This window comes from Phoxinus phoxinus (genome assembly GCF_949152265.1).
Source record: "Phoxinus phoxinus genome assembly, chromosome: 25".
In the NCBI taxonomy this organism is placed as follows: Eukaryota; Metazoa; Chordata; class Actinopteri; order Cypriniformes; family Leuciscidae; genus Phoxinus; species Phoxinus phoxinus.
In genome coordinates, this window is record NC_136900.1 from 11,654,607 (window position 1) to 11,670,988 (window position 16,382).

Genomic DNA, 16,382 nt, shown 5'->3' on the forward strand with positions numbered 1-16,382 from the left:
GAAGCGGAAGACGGATCTCCAGGAACAGGATTAATGTTTCCAAATTACCATCAAACCTCTATGCAATACACTCAATGAATACTGTGAAGGAAACCCAGAAGCTCAAAACTGAAAGTTAAACTGAGGTGAATTTAGACTGTAAAACGCCTACTTTGTCTCTTAACATGCATTGCATTCATCCTTTAATTTTAACGTTTACATTTTAAAAGACAACTTGAACTGAAACGAGACCTAAAAATATATTTGCACACCCATCCACGATTAATCATTTTATGCTAAATACATATTAAATTAAAATTTTCAGATATTAAAGTGCACCTGACTAACATAGTCTGTTGTTTAAGGAACCTTTTTAATAATTTAATAATGCTATTAACTTACTTTTTTATTTACTTACAAATTAATCTTTCAATACGAGCAGTAGACTACTCTGACATGAAGCAAACCGTGAAAACAGAAAAGACAAATATTTACACATTCAAATGCTTCCCAAATGTTTGCTGTGTTGCATCCAGAAAGATCTTCAGTCGTCAAAAGGTTTCGAAGAACTAACCCATAAACGTCAAACGGGCCGGGGTGAAGATCTAAGTACACAACTCTGCTGAAAGGCTATTGAATCAAGTACTGTTCCTATATGCCTTTGGATTATGTCATATTGATTTAAGACGTATGCATTGTTTGACTGTCAATCGATTAATGTTAAATCGAATTAATTACATTTTAGCTGATTAATTAATCCAAATATTCACAATTAAACAAAACATGGAGGTGGCACGTCAAGCCTGAACTGCTCTGACTGCAGGGAAATGTGTTAGCACGAAGCACAGGACGACTAGTTTGTCATTCCCAGTGTTTCCTGGGACAGCCATAGTGCTAATGGCCATTTTGTTTTTGCCATGAACAAAACTTGTTGGCTACATATCATCTGAATCATGCCCCAAACGTACCTGAGAAAAATGCATTTTCCTTAATTTGTTCAATTGATGTGAACCTGGGCTCCTACATTTCTTCAGAGTCATGCCGAGTGAATGAATTTTAAGATGTCTATAGGCAGAAGCGTTGGCGTTTTGATGTGTTACTGTAGCAATGCCTTGATGACTATATTCATTTGATGCCAACGCAACTAATTGGTCAAATGTTATGTAAGGGATCATGTAACTTACATAAATAATTATGGAGATAAGAGATATTGATTTGATAATGAGATATCAATCAATTGATTTTGAGCTGTTTTAAAATCGTAATCCATTACCGTGTACAAAACAATCGTCGCAAAATGGCAGCAGCTGCATTTGTCCGCGATATTGGATGACATAATTAAATAACTGTAACGTTAGCCTACACAAAATATTGATTTGAGTTTTAATATTTTATTAGCTCACCAAACCAAGCGTATAGCACTGACTTCAGTTACCCGGATGAGCCTGTGTCAGTTTTTACCAGTTGTTATCTGGGAAGAACACACTGCTGGATAGCGTGATTGACCAATCAGAATCAAGTATTCCACGGAGCTGTGTAATAATAACAACAATATGATGTTATAAGTAATTGTACTTATGGCTTTTAATCCCACTTGCCTAAAATCATTATTAGGAATGCTATACTCAATAAAATATTTGTCATTTATGGCGTATTAATAAAGTGTTTATTCATCTTTGTTAACATTAGTTAATAAAAAATAACACTGCTTATCGTTAGCTCATGTTAGTTCAGGTACATTAAATAATATTAAGAGACAACTTTTGATTTTAATGCATTAATCATGCTGAAATTAACATTAAGATAAATAAATGCTTCAGAAGTATTTTTCATTGTTAATTCAGGTCAACTATGTAGTTAACCAATGTTAACAAATTAATCATTATTGAAAAGTGTTACCGCTATTCCATTATTAGAACAGCAGAAACACAGAATTTGACCAAAAATAGTGAAAACATGTTCAGTGCACTAGCAAATTTTACTAAGACAATTAAATAAATTAAATAGCTAAATTATTTATATTTCATATTGTGGATGAGTCAAGAGTCACATCCTTGTACAGCCCAATTCAAACAAGTGATAAATGAATCATTGTGTGACTGAATTTGGTTCTCATCATTCAGATACAGTTTGTTTAGTCGCAAACACCAAAGAAGACATTAAATATTTATTTGTTTCAAGTATCTACCAAGCCCAAGGCCTAATTCAAGCAATGGGTCCACCCTCTGATCACAAACTACATTCCTCCAAAGCAAACTAATAGACATTATAAAAGGACTAGTGCTGACATACAGCTCACATTAGCTCTTGAGGATGGATCTTGTCTCCATGGGGACTGTGAGGATGTCCCAGGTGTGGATGCTGAGATGGGTCGTCCTATTGGTCGGGCTGCTGTCCGTACAAGCAGGTAAGCAGACTACAACTGAAAAAAGAACAAAAACAATATGTAAGAAAAGCTCAAAAAGCTTCAAAATATAATTAAAATATCAACATCTATGTTTAAAGACTTCGTGGGAGATTATGGGGACATTATGAAAAATCCTATGGACTTTACCTGGGCGCCAACAACAACTCCAGGTAAATATTGAATTGTGTTTACATGTATGTGTTATACAAGGCATATTGATTGCATCGATATAGATAATGTCACAAATACATTAATAAATGTCACATTCCACAACAAGTACACCTTAAAACTTTGAAGTCAATACAAATATATTGAAGAATTATGTATCAAAGTATTTAGGTTTAAATCGATCATTTATGGGGAAAAAAAGTTAGAAAACTGTTCTCTCTGTCTGGGAAAAAATATTTTGAGGTATAAAAGTGTGCAGTAATATAATACAACCTAATATGCATTTTGGTCACACTTTAGATTAGAGTCCAATTCTCACTAGTAACTAACTATTAACAATGACTTTAGCCTCAATAAAATCCTAATTACTGCTAATTAATAGTTAATAATGTAGTTGTTAAGTTTAGGTATTGGGTAGGATTGTGGGATGTAGAATATGGTCAATGCAGAATAAGGCATTAATATGTGTGTTATAAGCACTAATAAACAGCCAATATCCTAATATGCATGCCAATAAGGAACTATTTAACAGCGAGAAATTGGACCCTAAACTAAAGTGTTACTGTATTTTTCTCAGAATTACAAAAAAATTACATTTTACATTAAAAAAAAGAATTTAATATGAATGATAATAAATCATAACCTTACAATATTTTTTACCATGGTTGCTTTTACTATAAACACACATTATTCAGGACATGCATTGTTCAGTAACAACATGTTCAGAAATATGCATACACCAAAGACATTATTACTTTTATTTAGTGGGTAAATGTATTAGTTACATATTATTTTATAGTGTCCTTGTTAAACCTTAGTAATAACTATAAATTATGCATACTTACATGCATATAACCCTAATCCTAACCCTATAGTAAGTGCATATAGTTCATTATTATCAGTCAGTACATACAGTAAATGTGTTATTTACACTGTAACACAGACACCTTAATATAAAGGGTTACACTTTTATTATACATTTAAGTACTGAGTAATATTAATTAACTACATGTACTTACTATTGGGGTTAGGCTTAGGGTTAGTTGAATGTAATTATGCATAATTTAAAATTATTACTATAGTAACTACATATAACATATGAAACAATGACACTGTAAAATAAAGGCATTTGCAAAACTTTGAATGAGAAGGAAAATGTTATGAGAAATTTCAATAAGATATGACAGTTTTCGTTTTTGTCTTTTATATTTAGTGTTCACCACTATGGCGACTGTGATGGTAACAAAAGGTATTTAAAAACATAAATTAAAGCATGTGCAGCATCAGTTTGTACAGCTTTAACACTTCAAGAAACTAAATTGTGTATTTTTGCTCACTGAAAGTATTTACCAAAAAGTTTTGCATTTATAAACTTTCTCTCTTGATTCAGTTGAACCGAATCCTGATCATCAGTCCACGATCTGCAGCACATGGGGAAATTTCCACTTCAAGACATTTGATGGTCATTTCTTTCAAGTGCCAGACACGTGCAACTACGTTCTGGCGGTGATGTGTGACAGCACAACTTCTGACTTTAACATCCAAATGCAAAGAGAGACTGAGAACGGCTCAATCACTTTTAGCACAGTCACAATAAAGCTGGAGGGGACAGTCATCAAACTCACTAATGGCGACATCACTATGGATGATCAAGAGTGAGTTGATATTTACTTGTTTTTACATGAGTAACTACTGCAATGTGCAGCTTTCATAAACTCATATTAATTAAGAGACAACAATATGCTGATTAAACATGGTGAAGAATAGTGTCCAGACAGCACCTAAAATCTTCTACAATTACTTATATACAAATATGTTTAGCTGAAGTTTCTTACACTTTTTCTTGCAGTGTGTCTGTTCCAATCAATCAGAATGGACTTAAAATCGAGGGAAGTCAAACAAGTATTAAGATCTCCAAATATGGATTGACTGTCTTTTGGGAAGAGGACAACTCTATATTGGTATGATTTAAGATTATTATCTTGCTGAGTAAATACCTTTACTGTAATACAGTATGTGTGATGAAAATGTGAGATAAAGAGCCAAACATGTGTTCAAATGAAAACTGTAAAACTGATTTGATGAAATCTGTCGATAAGAGTAAAGAAAAACAAAGCAAACCGTGCAGGAGAGTTTTCGTGCAGGTTCTTCTTCAGAATGAGTCGAGATGAATCCATAACCATATAATGAAATCACACACACCCTTTAACGCCATTATATTTGTTTGCACACAATAAGCAAGACTAGGAAAATTAAACATCAAACAGGATATCAGTTCTACAAATCATAAAGCAAATATTAATCATCTAAGTAAGCCACAGTGAACCAACAGGTATCTGACAGTTCAATGTTGATTTTAATAAGTGTGTTTGTACTGCTATAAACAAACATTATGACAGACCATTTTTGAGAAAATAAACTGTATTTGTATCACTGTCATCATCTTATAATATGATGTTCCCTAGATTGAACTTGCAGAGAAGTACCGAGGTCAGACCTGTGGACTCTGTGGAAACTACAACGGCAACAAGAATGATGATATTTCTGAAAACGGTACACATGATGTTTTGATCAAATGACCTATGAAAACATTTGCTTTACAGATTATTTTGAATGCCAGACAAAATCTAAACACCTGATCGCTGTACACATAGTATTGCATTAACCAGCTAAATCCCTCTCAGGTCCGGCCACATGGAAGGTGTCCACACCAACTGAATCCTGCGAGGACGTTATACTTCCACCCAGGGATCAGTGCGACCAGGTATGAGACAAATCAGGAGTTTTTTAATCATTTTTCCAGATTTTGGGCTGATATAAGTACATTTGTTTTTATCTCATTTGCCAGTTGAAACATTGCATTCAATCATTTTTCTTTTTAGCAGACAAGTGTTTGCCAGCAGTATCTCAGCAGTCCAGGGTTTAGCGACTGTTACAATGTGATGGACATGGGTTCATTTGAAGACGCCTGTGTGAACGACCTGTGTCAATGTTACGGCAATCACGACTGTCTCTGCAACACACTCACGGAGATTTCACGACAGTGCACACATGCTGGAGGAAAACCAGGAACATGGAGGACAGAACAGCTCTGTCGTGAGTATCATTTCTGGAAGATAAATAGAAAATAAATCAGTGGGAATAAAATGTCATTACCACCACTCTACTTACAGCTCAATATTTAACTAAATATTAGAATTTTCAGAATGTATGGGCATGATTAAAAATAAATAAATAATAGTTATATGCTGTGGTATAAAACTCAACAGGTGAAACTCGAAAAATTTGAATATCGTGCAAAAGTTAATTTATTTCAGTAATTCAACTTAAAGGGTGAAACTAATATATTATATAGACTCATTACATGCAAAGTGAGATATTTCAAGCCTTTATTTGTTATAATTTTGATGATTATGGCTTACAGCTATTCTAAATATTGTGAAAAGGTTTTCATACCTGTAAGCCATAATCATCAAAATTATAACAAATAAAGGCTAATATCACCAAATATAAAGTTTCACCTTTTAAGTTGAATTACTGAAATAAATGAACTTTTGCATGGTATTCAAATTTTTCAAGTTTCACCTGTACACTATCAGTTTGGACACATTTGACTGAATTTATGTGTCCAGCACAGTCCTGATAGTGTATGGTGTGTTTGATATACTAATTATTCTTATTCTGTGGAGCAGCAAAGTCATGTCCTCTAAACATGCAATATCTGGAGTGTGGAAGTCCGTGCAAGAACACCTGCAAAGATCCAAACGCAAGTCTGATGTGTAAAGAACACTGTGTGGACGGCTGTTTCTGCCCTGAAGGTAATTTCACACAATATCAAGAGATGTGCTTGCAACAGTGTTTTTTTTCTTTCCCAAAATAAATGGTATCATGCCTTCTTTTTGTAAAGGCACCGTGGAAGACGACATTGGTCAGAGTGGATGTGTTCCTGTGAACCAGTGTCCATGTGATCACGATGGCAAAGTATATAAATCAGGAGAGTCTTACAAACAAGCTTGTAAAAAATGGTAACGTTTTAATTGAAATATTTTAGTCACAATTAAAATCCTTTATACATTTCCTCATACTAACACTGCTGCATTCTGTGTCAGTGTGTGTGACGCGGGGCACTGGACCTGTACACACCGGGAATGTCCCGGAATCTGCTCTGTTGTGGGAGGGTCTCACGTCACCACTTATGATGGAAAGAGCTTCACCTTCAGCGGGAACTGTGACTACATCCTCACTAAGGTCTGTCAGGATATCAGATGATCCACAGATATTTTCTGTCAGGGAGAGATCAATGAAAGTCTTCACTTGTACTTTTATTCACATGGTTTATTATGTAACAATCAGAAAAGTATGGACATGATAATTTATATTCATTATATATCATTTGGAGGTTCTTACAGTCCTTTTTTTATTCCAGCACTCTAATGACAGTGATATTGCTGTCGTGGGAAATCTGGCAAAGTGTGAGCCGGCCCGAACAGACACATGTCTAAATTCAGTGACCCTTGTCATCTCGGGGACCACTGTAAGTAAAAGGTTTATTTTTCTTATTTTTAATAACTGTTGCATCATGTTTTAATCATTTCATGTTCTAAAATAACCAAAATACTTTTTCTGGGAGAACCGCACTAGAATAGCACACTTACTTTCAGCATAGTGAACAGAACATACCGCATACTTCAACAAGATCCTCCAATATGGAATTACAAAACATCATTTTGTTTTCTTTGTGTTGTTTTATGTGTAAAACAGATTAGTTTTTCCTCCAGTGGAGTTGTGACACTGAACGGAAACAGCCCATTAACGCTTCCTGCTACCGGAGGTGGGTTGTCCAAAATGGGGAACTGTTCTATTATAAACATGTGAAAAATAAAATTCATATATAATTAATTAAATGCATTTCTCTAAAAAACCCAAAGCTCTATTTTTCAAATGTAAATATCCTGTAAATATATTAGCATTTACAAAAGTCTTTGTTGATAAGTTGTTTTGTATCCTAACCACCTATTTCGTTGTCCCAGGTCCTGTGAGCATCTTCCAGCCCTCTTCCTCCTTCATTATTGCTGATTTGAAGAGTCTTCGTCTAGAGATCCAGTTGGCTCCAGTCATGCAGTTGTATATTGTAGCCAGCACTGAAGAGAAAGGAAAAATGAGTGGTAAGTTGTCTAATGTGATTAGAAGAATCCATTTTTTGCTACAGAATGTAGAGAAGAAGTGAAAATTGTAATTTATAAAACTAAAATATTATAAACTGACCAATAGTTAAAACATATATTCAGTAGGCTAATAATTTAATTATTAGAAAAATTATGCACACCCGAGGTGGTGGTATTGCGGCAACGACGCGAAGCAAATAATTCAGCTCGAGTAATTTTTCCGCTTATTAAAAATATAAGTTTTAAAACTATACTACGTTAACTTATCACACCTCAAAACATTATTCAAGTGATGTATTTCAAGACATTTTTCAGGGTTTTCTCTTTTAAAACGTGTGTAGGACTAATGCCAAGTCCAAAACGTCATTTTAGAGCTAGTAACGGAGAATTGAGCCACTGATATGAATTACCTCAGTCTATCTGCATCTCTCACAACAGTGCTCGGCTGCAGCGTCTCTATTAATAGCGAAACTCTACGTTTTTCTACTTCAAGAACAGAGCAGTTATTACTTCGCCAGTGAGAAATGTCTTGTAGTTTTTAAGTTGTAAAACTATTTTACTGATACAATTGTTGGAGCAGCGCTGACAAGTGACAACACGTTTCTATGCGTGTGTGCGTTTTAAGTGGAGAGAGAGTAGGCTATTTGTTGTTGTGCGTACAAAACGTAGCCTAATTCTGTGGCCAAAAACATGGAAAAATGTGACGGTTTTATTCTATTGTTTACTATATTTATTTGCTTTGTCAGTGTTGTTGTGGGTTTGGGTTTTTCTGCTGTTGTAATCTGTAGACATTTGAAATAACTGAAATCATTTGTCGAAGTGATGGAACTGTAATGGTCAAGACCTGCCTGGAACTACTTTAGCCGTGCATTTCCCTGAAGATAATTGCACACCTTAGAATGTTCATCAACCAATCAGATTCAAGCATTCAACAGCCCCGTAGTATAATACAAAATAATGTTTATGACTCCTTTAAGAAAGAACCTTTTAAAAATGTATCAGTACATAGTGAATGAATTACAGACATTGTATAAATCGTTAACTATTTTTAATTCTACACATTGCTTATTTCAGGTCTGTGTGGAAACTATAATGATGTCCAAACAGATGATTTTAAAACAGAATCAGGCATCATAGAGGGCACACCAATAACTTTTGTCAACTTTTGGAAGAAAAACCCATACAGCTGTCCAGATCTTGAAAACACTTTTGACAACCCCTGTAGTCTGAGTGTGGACACAGGTATACACATTACAAACGTTAAGAAATAATAAATAAAACCTAATAAAAAATAATCATATATGCAATCATTTATGTTGAAAATATTACAGAACTTCGTCAAGTCTTTATTCTTTCCATTCAGAGAAACTTGCTAAAGACTGGTGTTCCCGTCTCACAAACCCAAATGGCACCTTCTCCCAATGTCATTCAGAAATATGTCCTGAGATTTACTACCAAGTGAGTGTTTTTGCACAGAACACTTTTTTCTCTTTTGAAATTAACTGTATGAATGAATGACATATAATTGCATCCTGGTTTCATCCTTTGCAGTGGTGCGTCTATGACACATGCAAGTGTTCAGATATTAGGAAATGTATGTGTGCAGCCGTGTCCACTTATGCCCACGCATGTGCTGCCAAAGGAGTCATTCTCCAGGACTGGATGGATTCAGAACCCTGTGGTGAGAACTTTTGTTTGTACAGTTCTATACAATTCATGCATTTGAATCACATTCTGTTGATTTGGAAATGAAACAATGAATAATAAAAATGTGTTTACCTGTGCTCAGTATCCGAGTGTTCAGAAAACATGAAGTACTCTTACGGAGTGAAAAGCTGTGGAAGCACCTGCCGTTCTCTCAGTGTTCATGATAACACCTGCCAAGGGTCCTTCACACCTGTAGACGGCTGTGTCTGTTCTGAGGGAACATACCTTAATGAAGAAGACAGCTGTGTACATCCTGACCAGTGTCCTTGTTACAAAGGCGACAAGGTCATAGAGCCATCAGGAGTATCCTACATAGATGGTGTAGCATGGTATACGAGTTCCTCATTTCACACCCAATGCATTGTTGACAGAATACCAATGATAACTCGTGAAGACCATTAGTAATTACTTATTTGCACAATTTTGTCATATTACAGCACCTGTAACCTTGGCAAATTACATTGCTCCAGTCCAGAAGGTAACTTGCAACTTAATTCTGCAATTCCACTAGTCAAGTTATCACTGGTATGATGAAGTTTCCCATCTATGTGCCTGTTGTGTTTGTAGACTGTGTGGCTCCGATGGTCTTCTTCAAATGTTCAAATTATGAACCTGGAAAAAAAGGAACAGAATGTCAAAGGACATGTCAAAACCAAGACATAAACAATTGCGTGAGTTTGGATAAGGACATCATAACTGACATTTCTAAAAAGTTTGTTTTGTTTGCCACAAATGGATTTGTAAAAGCAGAGCTATGAAAAAAAGGAGGGTTAACACTGCTGGACCTTCTTGATTTGTTTTGGCTATAGGTGAGCACAGGGTGTGTATCAGGGTGTATGTGTCCAGACGGCCTTCTGGCTGATGGCAATGGTGGGTGTGTGGAGAAGGAAAAATGTAATTGTACCCATAATGGACTCTCCTATTTACCTGGAGACCAAGTTCAGCAGGACTGTAACAACTGGTGAGTCGGCATTGATAGCAATATTATATTACATATAAATATTACAGATATACCATCACCACGTGTGTGCTAATTTTTCTCTGGCCAAAACAAGAAATTTTCAAAACTTGAAATGTACTTTACTACTACTTTAAATAAACCCAAAATGGGAGGTAAGACAGAAAAAAGCTGATAACGACTGTGCATTAAAGGGTTAATCTGTGAATTGCTCTATATTTCAGCACATGCATAAACGGGATGTGGACTTGTACAGATAAAGAGTGTTATGGCACCTGTACCATCTTTGGCGACGGTCATTTCATGACTTTTGATGGCAGGAAATATTCTTTCCACGGAGACTGTGAACACATCTTAGCCCATGTATGTTTTTCATCAATTTGGGTTCCTGCCTAATTTAATAAAAAAAAAGTAAAATTCTGACCTGACACACAATTAATTTCTGCAACCCCTCTAGGATTACTGCAATAAAGACCAGAGTTCATATTCTTTACGCCTGGTCACAGAGAACATTCCCTGTGGGGGCAGCAGCAGCATTTGCTCCAAGTCCATCAATCTCTTCTTTGGGGTGAGGTTATTTCATAGCTCAAAATCAGCTTGAGTATAATAGTATTTTAGTATTCGTAACATCATGAGAGAGTTATATCCAGTTATTTATGTTGTTTATGGATAACTTTATTCCACTGACTTCTTAAATCCTGCAGAGATACCAGATGATTTTATCTGAGGAGAATGGGATTAAAGTTGTTGAAAGCAATGGAACTGAATACCAATATCTAATCCATACTGCTGGGATATACAATGTCATAGAGGTCAAAGGTCTTTTGAACTTAATCTGGGACAATAAAACGAGTCTGATGCTCCAACTCCATCCTAAATTTAAGGTAAGCATTACCCCTACATTCACAAACACACAATCATCTTTTACACTTTCCTGTTCATTATCTTACCTTAACATACGATCTCTATGACAGGGCAAGGTGTGTGGACTGTGTGGAAACTTTGATGGTAATGCGAACAATGACTTTGTAAAGCATGATGGAGAAGAGGTCACTGATGCAGTGGCATTTGGGAATAGTTGGAAGGTGAATCCCATCTGCCCAGAAATTAGCAGCTTTATGAACCCATGTGAAAAAAATCCACATCGGAAGGCCTGGGCTATCAAACAATGCAGCATCATCACAAGCCCTGTCTTTACAGATTGCCATTCACATGTATGTACAATTATAAACTTTATGAATTCAGAAAGTTGTTGGTCTTCTGGATTTTTTTTAAAATGATCAGCCTTTGTTGATTCCATGAATGAAAAAAAAAAAAATATATATATATCTTACCATTTCACAATTTAGCATAGCACATAAAACCGGTTACCCTAAAGGTTCTACTGAATTTCCTGTGTCTAGGTGGACTCTGGCCCATACTATGATGCCTGTGTAAGGGACACCTGTGCATGTGACAGCGGAGGTGACTGTGATTGTTTCTGTACCGCAGTGGCAGCTTATGCTGCTGAATGCCGTAAAAAAGGAGCTTGTGTAGCATGGCGGAGCCCAAGCATTTGCCGTAAGTCCTAATACTGTTAGAAATTGTTTATTGCATTCAGAGTTCCACACTAAATGTGCAACCTCAGATTTAGCCTAGGCCTATACTCATTACCTTCTATTGCTTGATCTTCTATAAACATTGTCATACTGCTGAGTGCTGACTGAATTGGTTGTTCTTGCAGCTTTATTCTGTGAGTACTACAACAACCCTCAAAGTGAATGTGAGTGGCACTACAAAACTTGTGGATCGACCTGCATGAAAACTTGCAGAAACCCATCAGGAACATGCTCTAATCAAATTCCTCTCCTGGAGGGTATGGATTATTCTTTAAAACTTTGAAAACAATATTTTTGTACAGCCCAAACTGCAACATTATGAGTGAATTAGTAAATTTTTATTAATATAAATATTTTATTTCAAGAGTCAAGAAACATTGAGTCGAAAGAAATGTGTGTATCTTGTTTATTCCATCTGGCCTTTTATTATACTCCTAGGGTGTTTTCCTCGGTGCCCTTCAGACAGGCCATTTTTGAGGGAGGACACCAGGAAATGTGTTACAAAGGAAGAATGCATTTCTCTGTGTACCTATGATGGGAAGGTATATACTACTGGAGAAGTGGTGTACGATACCACAGATGGGAATGGAACATGTTTCACTGCTGTATGTGGATCTAATGGCACGATAATAAGAACTATTTCAAAATGCATGACAACAACTACACCATTCACTTTCACAACTCCACCACAAACTACTAAAACAACAATTACAATACCGACCACAAAGACTTTCACTTCAACACCTACTACAGTAACACTAACAACACCAAAAATGGCAACATCTACTACAACTGCTGTTCCACCGACACCAACATCACCTAAAATTTATACTACTTCTGTTAATGTTGAAACACCATTGACAGAAACACGACCTCCGACAAGAACAGGAACTCCATCAACAGCTAAAACAACTGCTGTTCGACCAACACCTACATCACCTGGAATAACTACTGCTGTTACAGGTGAAACACCACCTATAGAATTTCCACCTACCACAGGAACAGAAACGCCATCAACAGCTACTACATCTGCTATTTCACCTACACCTACATCACCACAAATTTCTACTACTACTGTTGCTGCTGAAACACCACTGATCGAAACAACACCTCCCACAGGAACGCCATCAACAGCCACTACAACTGCTGTTCCACCGACACCAGCAGCACCACAAATTTATACTACTACTGTTACTACTGAAACACCACTGATCGTAACAACACCTCCCACAGGAACACCATCAACAGCCACTACAACTGCTGTTCCACCGACACCAACAGCACATGAAATTTCTACTACTGCTATTACTGCTGAAACACCACTGATCGTAACAACACCTCCCACAGGAACGCCATCAACAACCACTACAACTGCTGTTCCACCGACACCAACAGCACCTGAAATTTCTACTACTGCTGTTACTGCTGAAACACCACTGATCGTAACAACACCTCCCACAGGAACGCCATCAACAGCCACTACAACTGCTGTTCCACCGACACCAACAGCACCTGAAATTTCTACTACTGCTGTTACTGCTGAAACACCACTGATCGTAACAACACCTCCCACAGGAACAGAAACACCATCAACAGCCACTACAACTGCTCTTCCACCGACACCAACAGCACCTGAAACTTCTACTACTGCTGTTACTGCTGAAACACCACTGATAGTAACAACACCTCCCACAGGAACGCCATCAACAGCCACTACAACTGCTGTTCCACCGACACCAACAGCACCTGAAATTTCTACTACTGCTGTTACGGCTGAAACACCACTGATCGTAACAACACCTCCCACAGGAACGCCATCAACATCCACTACAACTGCTGTTCCAACAACACCAACAGCACCTGAAATTTCTACTACTGCTGTTACTGCTGAAACACCATTGATCGAAACAACACCTCCCACAGGAACGCCATCAACATCCACTACAACTGCTGTTCCACCAACACCAACAGCACCTGAAATTTCTACTACTGCTGTTACTGCTGAAACACCACTGATCGAAACAACACCTCCCACAGGAACGCCATCAACATCCACTACAACTGCTGTTCCACCGACACCAACAGCACCTGAAATTTCTACTACTGCTGTTACTGCTGAAACACCACTGATCGTAACAACACCTCCCACAGGAACGCCATCAACAGCCACTACAACTGCTGTTCCACCAACACCAACAGCACCTGAAATTTCTACTACTGCTGTTACTGCTGAAACACCACTGATCGTAACAACACCTCCCACAGGAACGCCATCAACAGCCACTACAACTGCTGTTCCACCGACACCAACAGCACCTGAAATTTCTACTACTGCTGTTACTGCTGAAACACCACTGATCGTAACAACACCTCCCACAGGAACGCCATCAACAGCCACTACAACTGCTGTTCCACCGACACCAACAGCACCTGAAATTTCTACTACTGCTGTTACTGCTGAAACACCACTGATCGTAACAACACCTCCCACAGGAACGCCATCAACAGCCACTACAACTGCTGTTCCACCGACACCAACAGCACCTGAAATTTCTACTACTGCTGTTACTGCTGAAACACCACTGATCGTAACAACACCTCCCACAGGAACGCCATCAACAGCCACTACAACTGCTGTTCCACCGACACCAACAGCACCTGAAATTTCTACTACTGCTGTTACTGCTGAAACACCACTGATCGTAACAACACCTCCCACAGGAACGCCATCAACAGCCACTACAACTGCTGTTCCACCGACACCAACAGCACCTGAAATTTCTACTACTGCTGTTACTGCTGAAACACCACTGATCGTAACAACACCTCCCACAGGAACGCCATCAACAGCCACTACAACTGCTGTTCCACCGACACCAACAGCACCTGAAATTTCTACTACTGCTGTTACTGCTGAAACACCACTGATCGTAACAACACCTCCCACAGGAACGCCATCAACAGCCACTACAACTGCTGTTCCACCGACACCAACAGCACCTGAAATTTCTACTACTGCTGTTACTGCTGAAACACCACTGATCGTAACAACACCTCCCACAGGAACGCCATCAACAGCCACTACAACTGCTGTTCCACAGACACCAACAGCACCTGAAATTTCTACTACTGCTGTTACGGCTGAAACACCACTGATCGAAACAACACCTCCCACAGGAACGCCATCAACATCCACTACAACTGCTGTTCCACCAACACCAACAGCACCTGAAATTTCTACTACTGCTGTTACTGCTGAAACACCACTGATCGTAACAACACCTCCCACAGGAACGCCATCAACAGCCACTACAACTGCTGTTCCACCGACACCAACAGCACCTGAAATTTCTACTACTGCTGTTACTGCTGAAACACCACTGATCGTAACAACACCTCCCACAGGAACGCCATCAACAGCCACTACAACTGCTGTTCCACCGACACCAACAGCACCTGAAATTTCTACTACTGCTGTTACTGCTGAAACACCACTGATCGTAACAACACCTCCCACAGGAACGCCATCAACAGCCACTACAACTGCTGTTCCACCGACACCAACAGCACCTGAAATTTCTACTACTGCTGTTACGGCTGAAACACCACTGATCGTAACAACACCTCCCACAGGAACGCCATCAACATCCACTACAACTGCTGTTCCACCAACACCAACAGCACCTGAAATTTCTACTACTGCTGTTACTGCTGAAACACCACTGATCGTAACAACACCTCCCACAGGAACGCCATCAACAGCCACTACAACTGCTGTTCCACCGACACCAACAGCACCTGAAATTTCTACTACTGCTGTTACTGCTGAAACACCACTGATCGTAACAACACCTCCCACAGGAACGCCATCAACAGCCACTACAACTGCTGTTCCACCGACACCAACAGCACCTGAAATTTCTACTACTGCTGTTACTGCTGAAACACCACTGATCGTAACAACACCTCCCACAGGAACGCCATCAACAGCCACTACAACTGCTGTTCCACCGACACCAACAGCACCTGAAATTTCTACTACTGCTGTTACTGCTGAAACACCACTGATCGTAACAACACCTCCTACAGGAACGCCATCAACAGCCACTACAACTGCTGTTCCACCGACACCAACAGCACCTGAAATTTCTACTACTGCTGTTACTGCTGAAACACCACTGATCGTAACAACACCTCCCACAGGAACACCATCAACAGCCACTACAACTGCTGTTCCACCGACACCAACAGCACCTGAAATTTCTACTACTGCTGTTACGGCTGAAACACCACTGATCGTAACAACACCTCCCACAGGAACGCCATCAACATCCACTACAACTGCTGTTCCACCAACACCAACAGCACCTGAAATTTCTACTACTGCTGTTACTGCTGAA

The 16,382-nt window shown here is 38.4% G+C and overlaps 1 protein-coding gene across 1 annotated transcript in view; it reads left to right on the forward strand.

Annotated features, from left to right (window-relative positions):
• The first annotated feature begins 2,274 nt into the window (after positions 1–2,274).
• Positions 2,275–16,382, forward strand: part of muc5.2 (mucin 5.2) — a 33,033-nt gene continuing 18,925 nt past the window's right edge. Inside the window, exons 1-28 of the mRNA XM_079604377.1 lie at positions 2,275–2,386; positions 2,485–2,556; positions 3,768–3,803; positions 3,945–4,209; positions 4,404–4,515; positions 5,020–5,107; positions 5,239–5,318; positions 5,437–5,650; positions 6,247–6,372; positions 6,462–6,579; positions 6,664–6,802; positions 6,981–7,088; positions 7,316–7,385; positions 7,585–7,719; positions 8,794–8,961; positions 9,083–9,177; positions 9,271–9,400; positions 9,509–9,755; positions 9,864–9,904; positions 9,994–10,097; positions 10,236–10,387; positions 10,609–10,747; positions 10,842–10,952; positions 11,089–11,268; positions 11,359–11,598; positions 11,788–11,944; positions 12,108–12,239; positions 12,421–15,938. Coding sequence (XP_079460503.1) covers positions 2,293–2,386; positions 2,485–2,556; positions 3,768–3,803; positions 3,945–4,209; positions 4,404–4,515; positions 5,020–5,107; positions 5,239–5,318; positions 5,437–5,650; positions 6,247–6,372; positions 6,462–6,579; positions 6,664–6,802; positions 6,981–7,088; positions 7,316–7,385; positions 7,585–7,719; positions 8,794–8,961; positions 9,083–9,177; positions 9,271–9,400; positions 9,509–9,755; positions 9,864–9,904; positions 9,994–10,097; positions 10,236–10,387; positions 10,609–10,747; positions 10,842–10,952; positions 11,089–11,268; positions 11,359–11,598; positions 11,788–11,944; positions 12,108–12,239; positions 12,421–15,938 — 7,071 coding nt within the window. The 5' untranslated portion in view covers positions 2,275–2,292. The remainder of the gene's footprint in view (positions 2,387–2,484; positions 2,557–3,767; positions 3,804–3,944; positions 4,210–4,403; positions 4,516–5,019; positions 5,108–5,238; positions 5,319–5,436; positions 5,651–6,246; positions 6,373–6,461; positions 6,580–6,663; positions 6,803–6,980; positions 7,089–7,315; positions 7,386–7,584; positions 7,720–8,793; positions 8,962–9,082; positions 9,178–9,270; positions 9,401–9,508; positions 9,756–9,863; positions 9,905–9,993; positions 10,098–10,235; positions 10,388–10,608; positions 10,748–10,841; positions 10,953–11,088; positions 11,269–11,358; positions 11,599–11,787; positions 11,945–12,107; positions 12,240–12,420; positions 15,939–16,382) is intronic.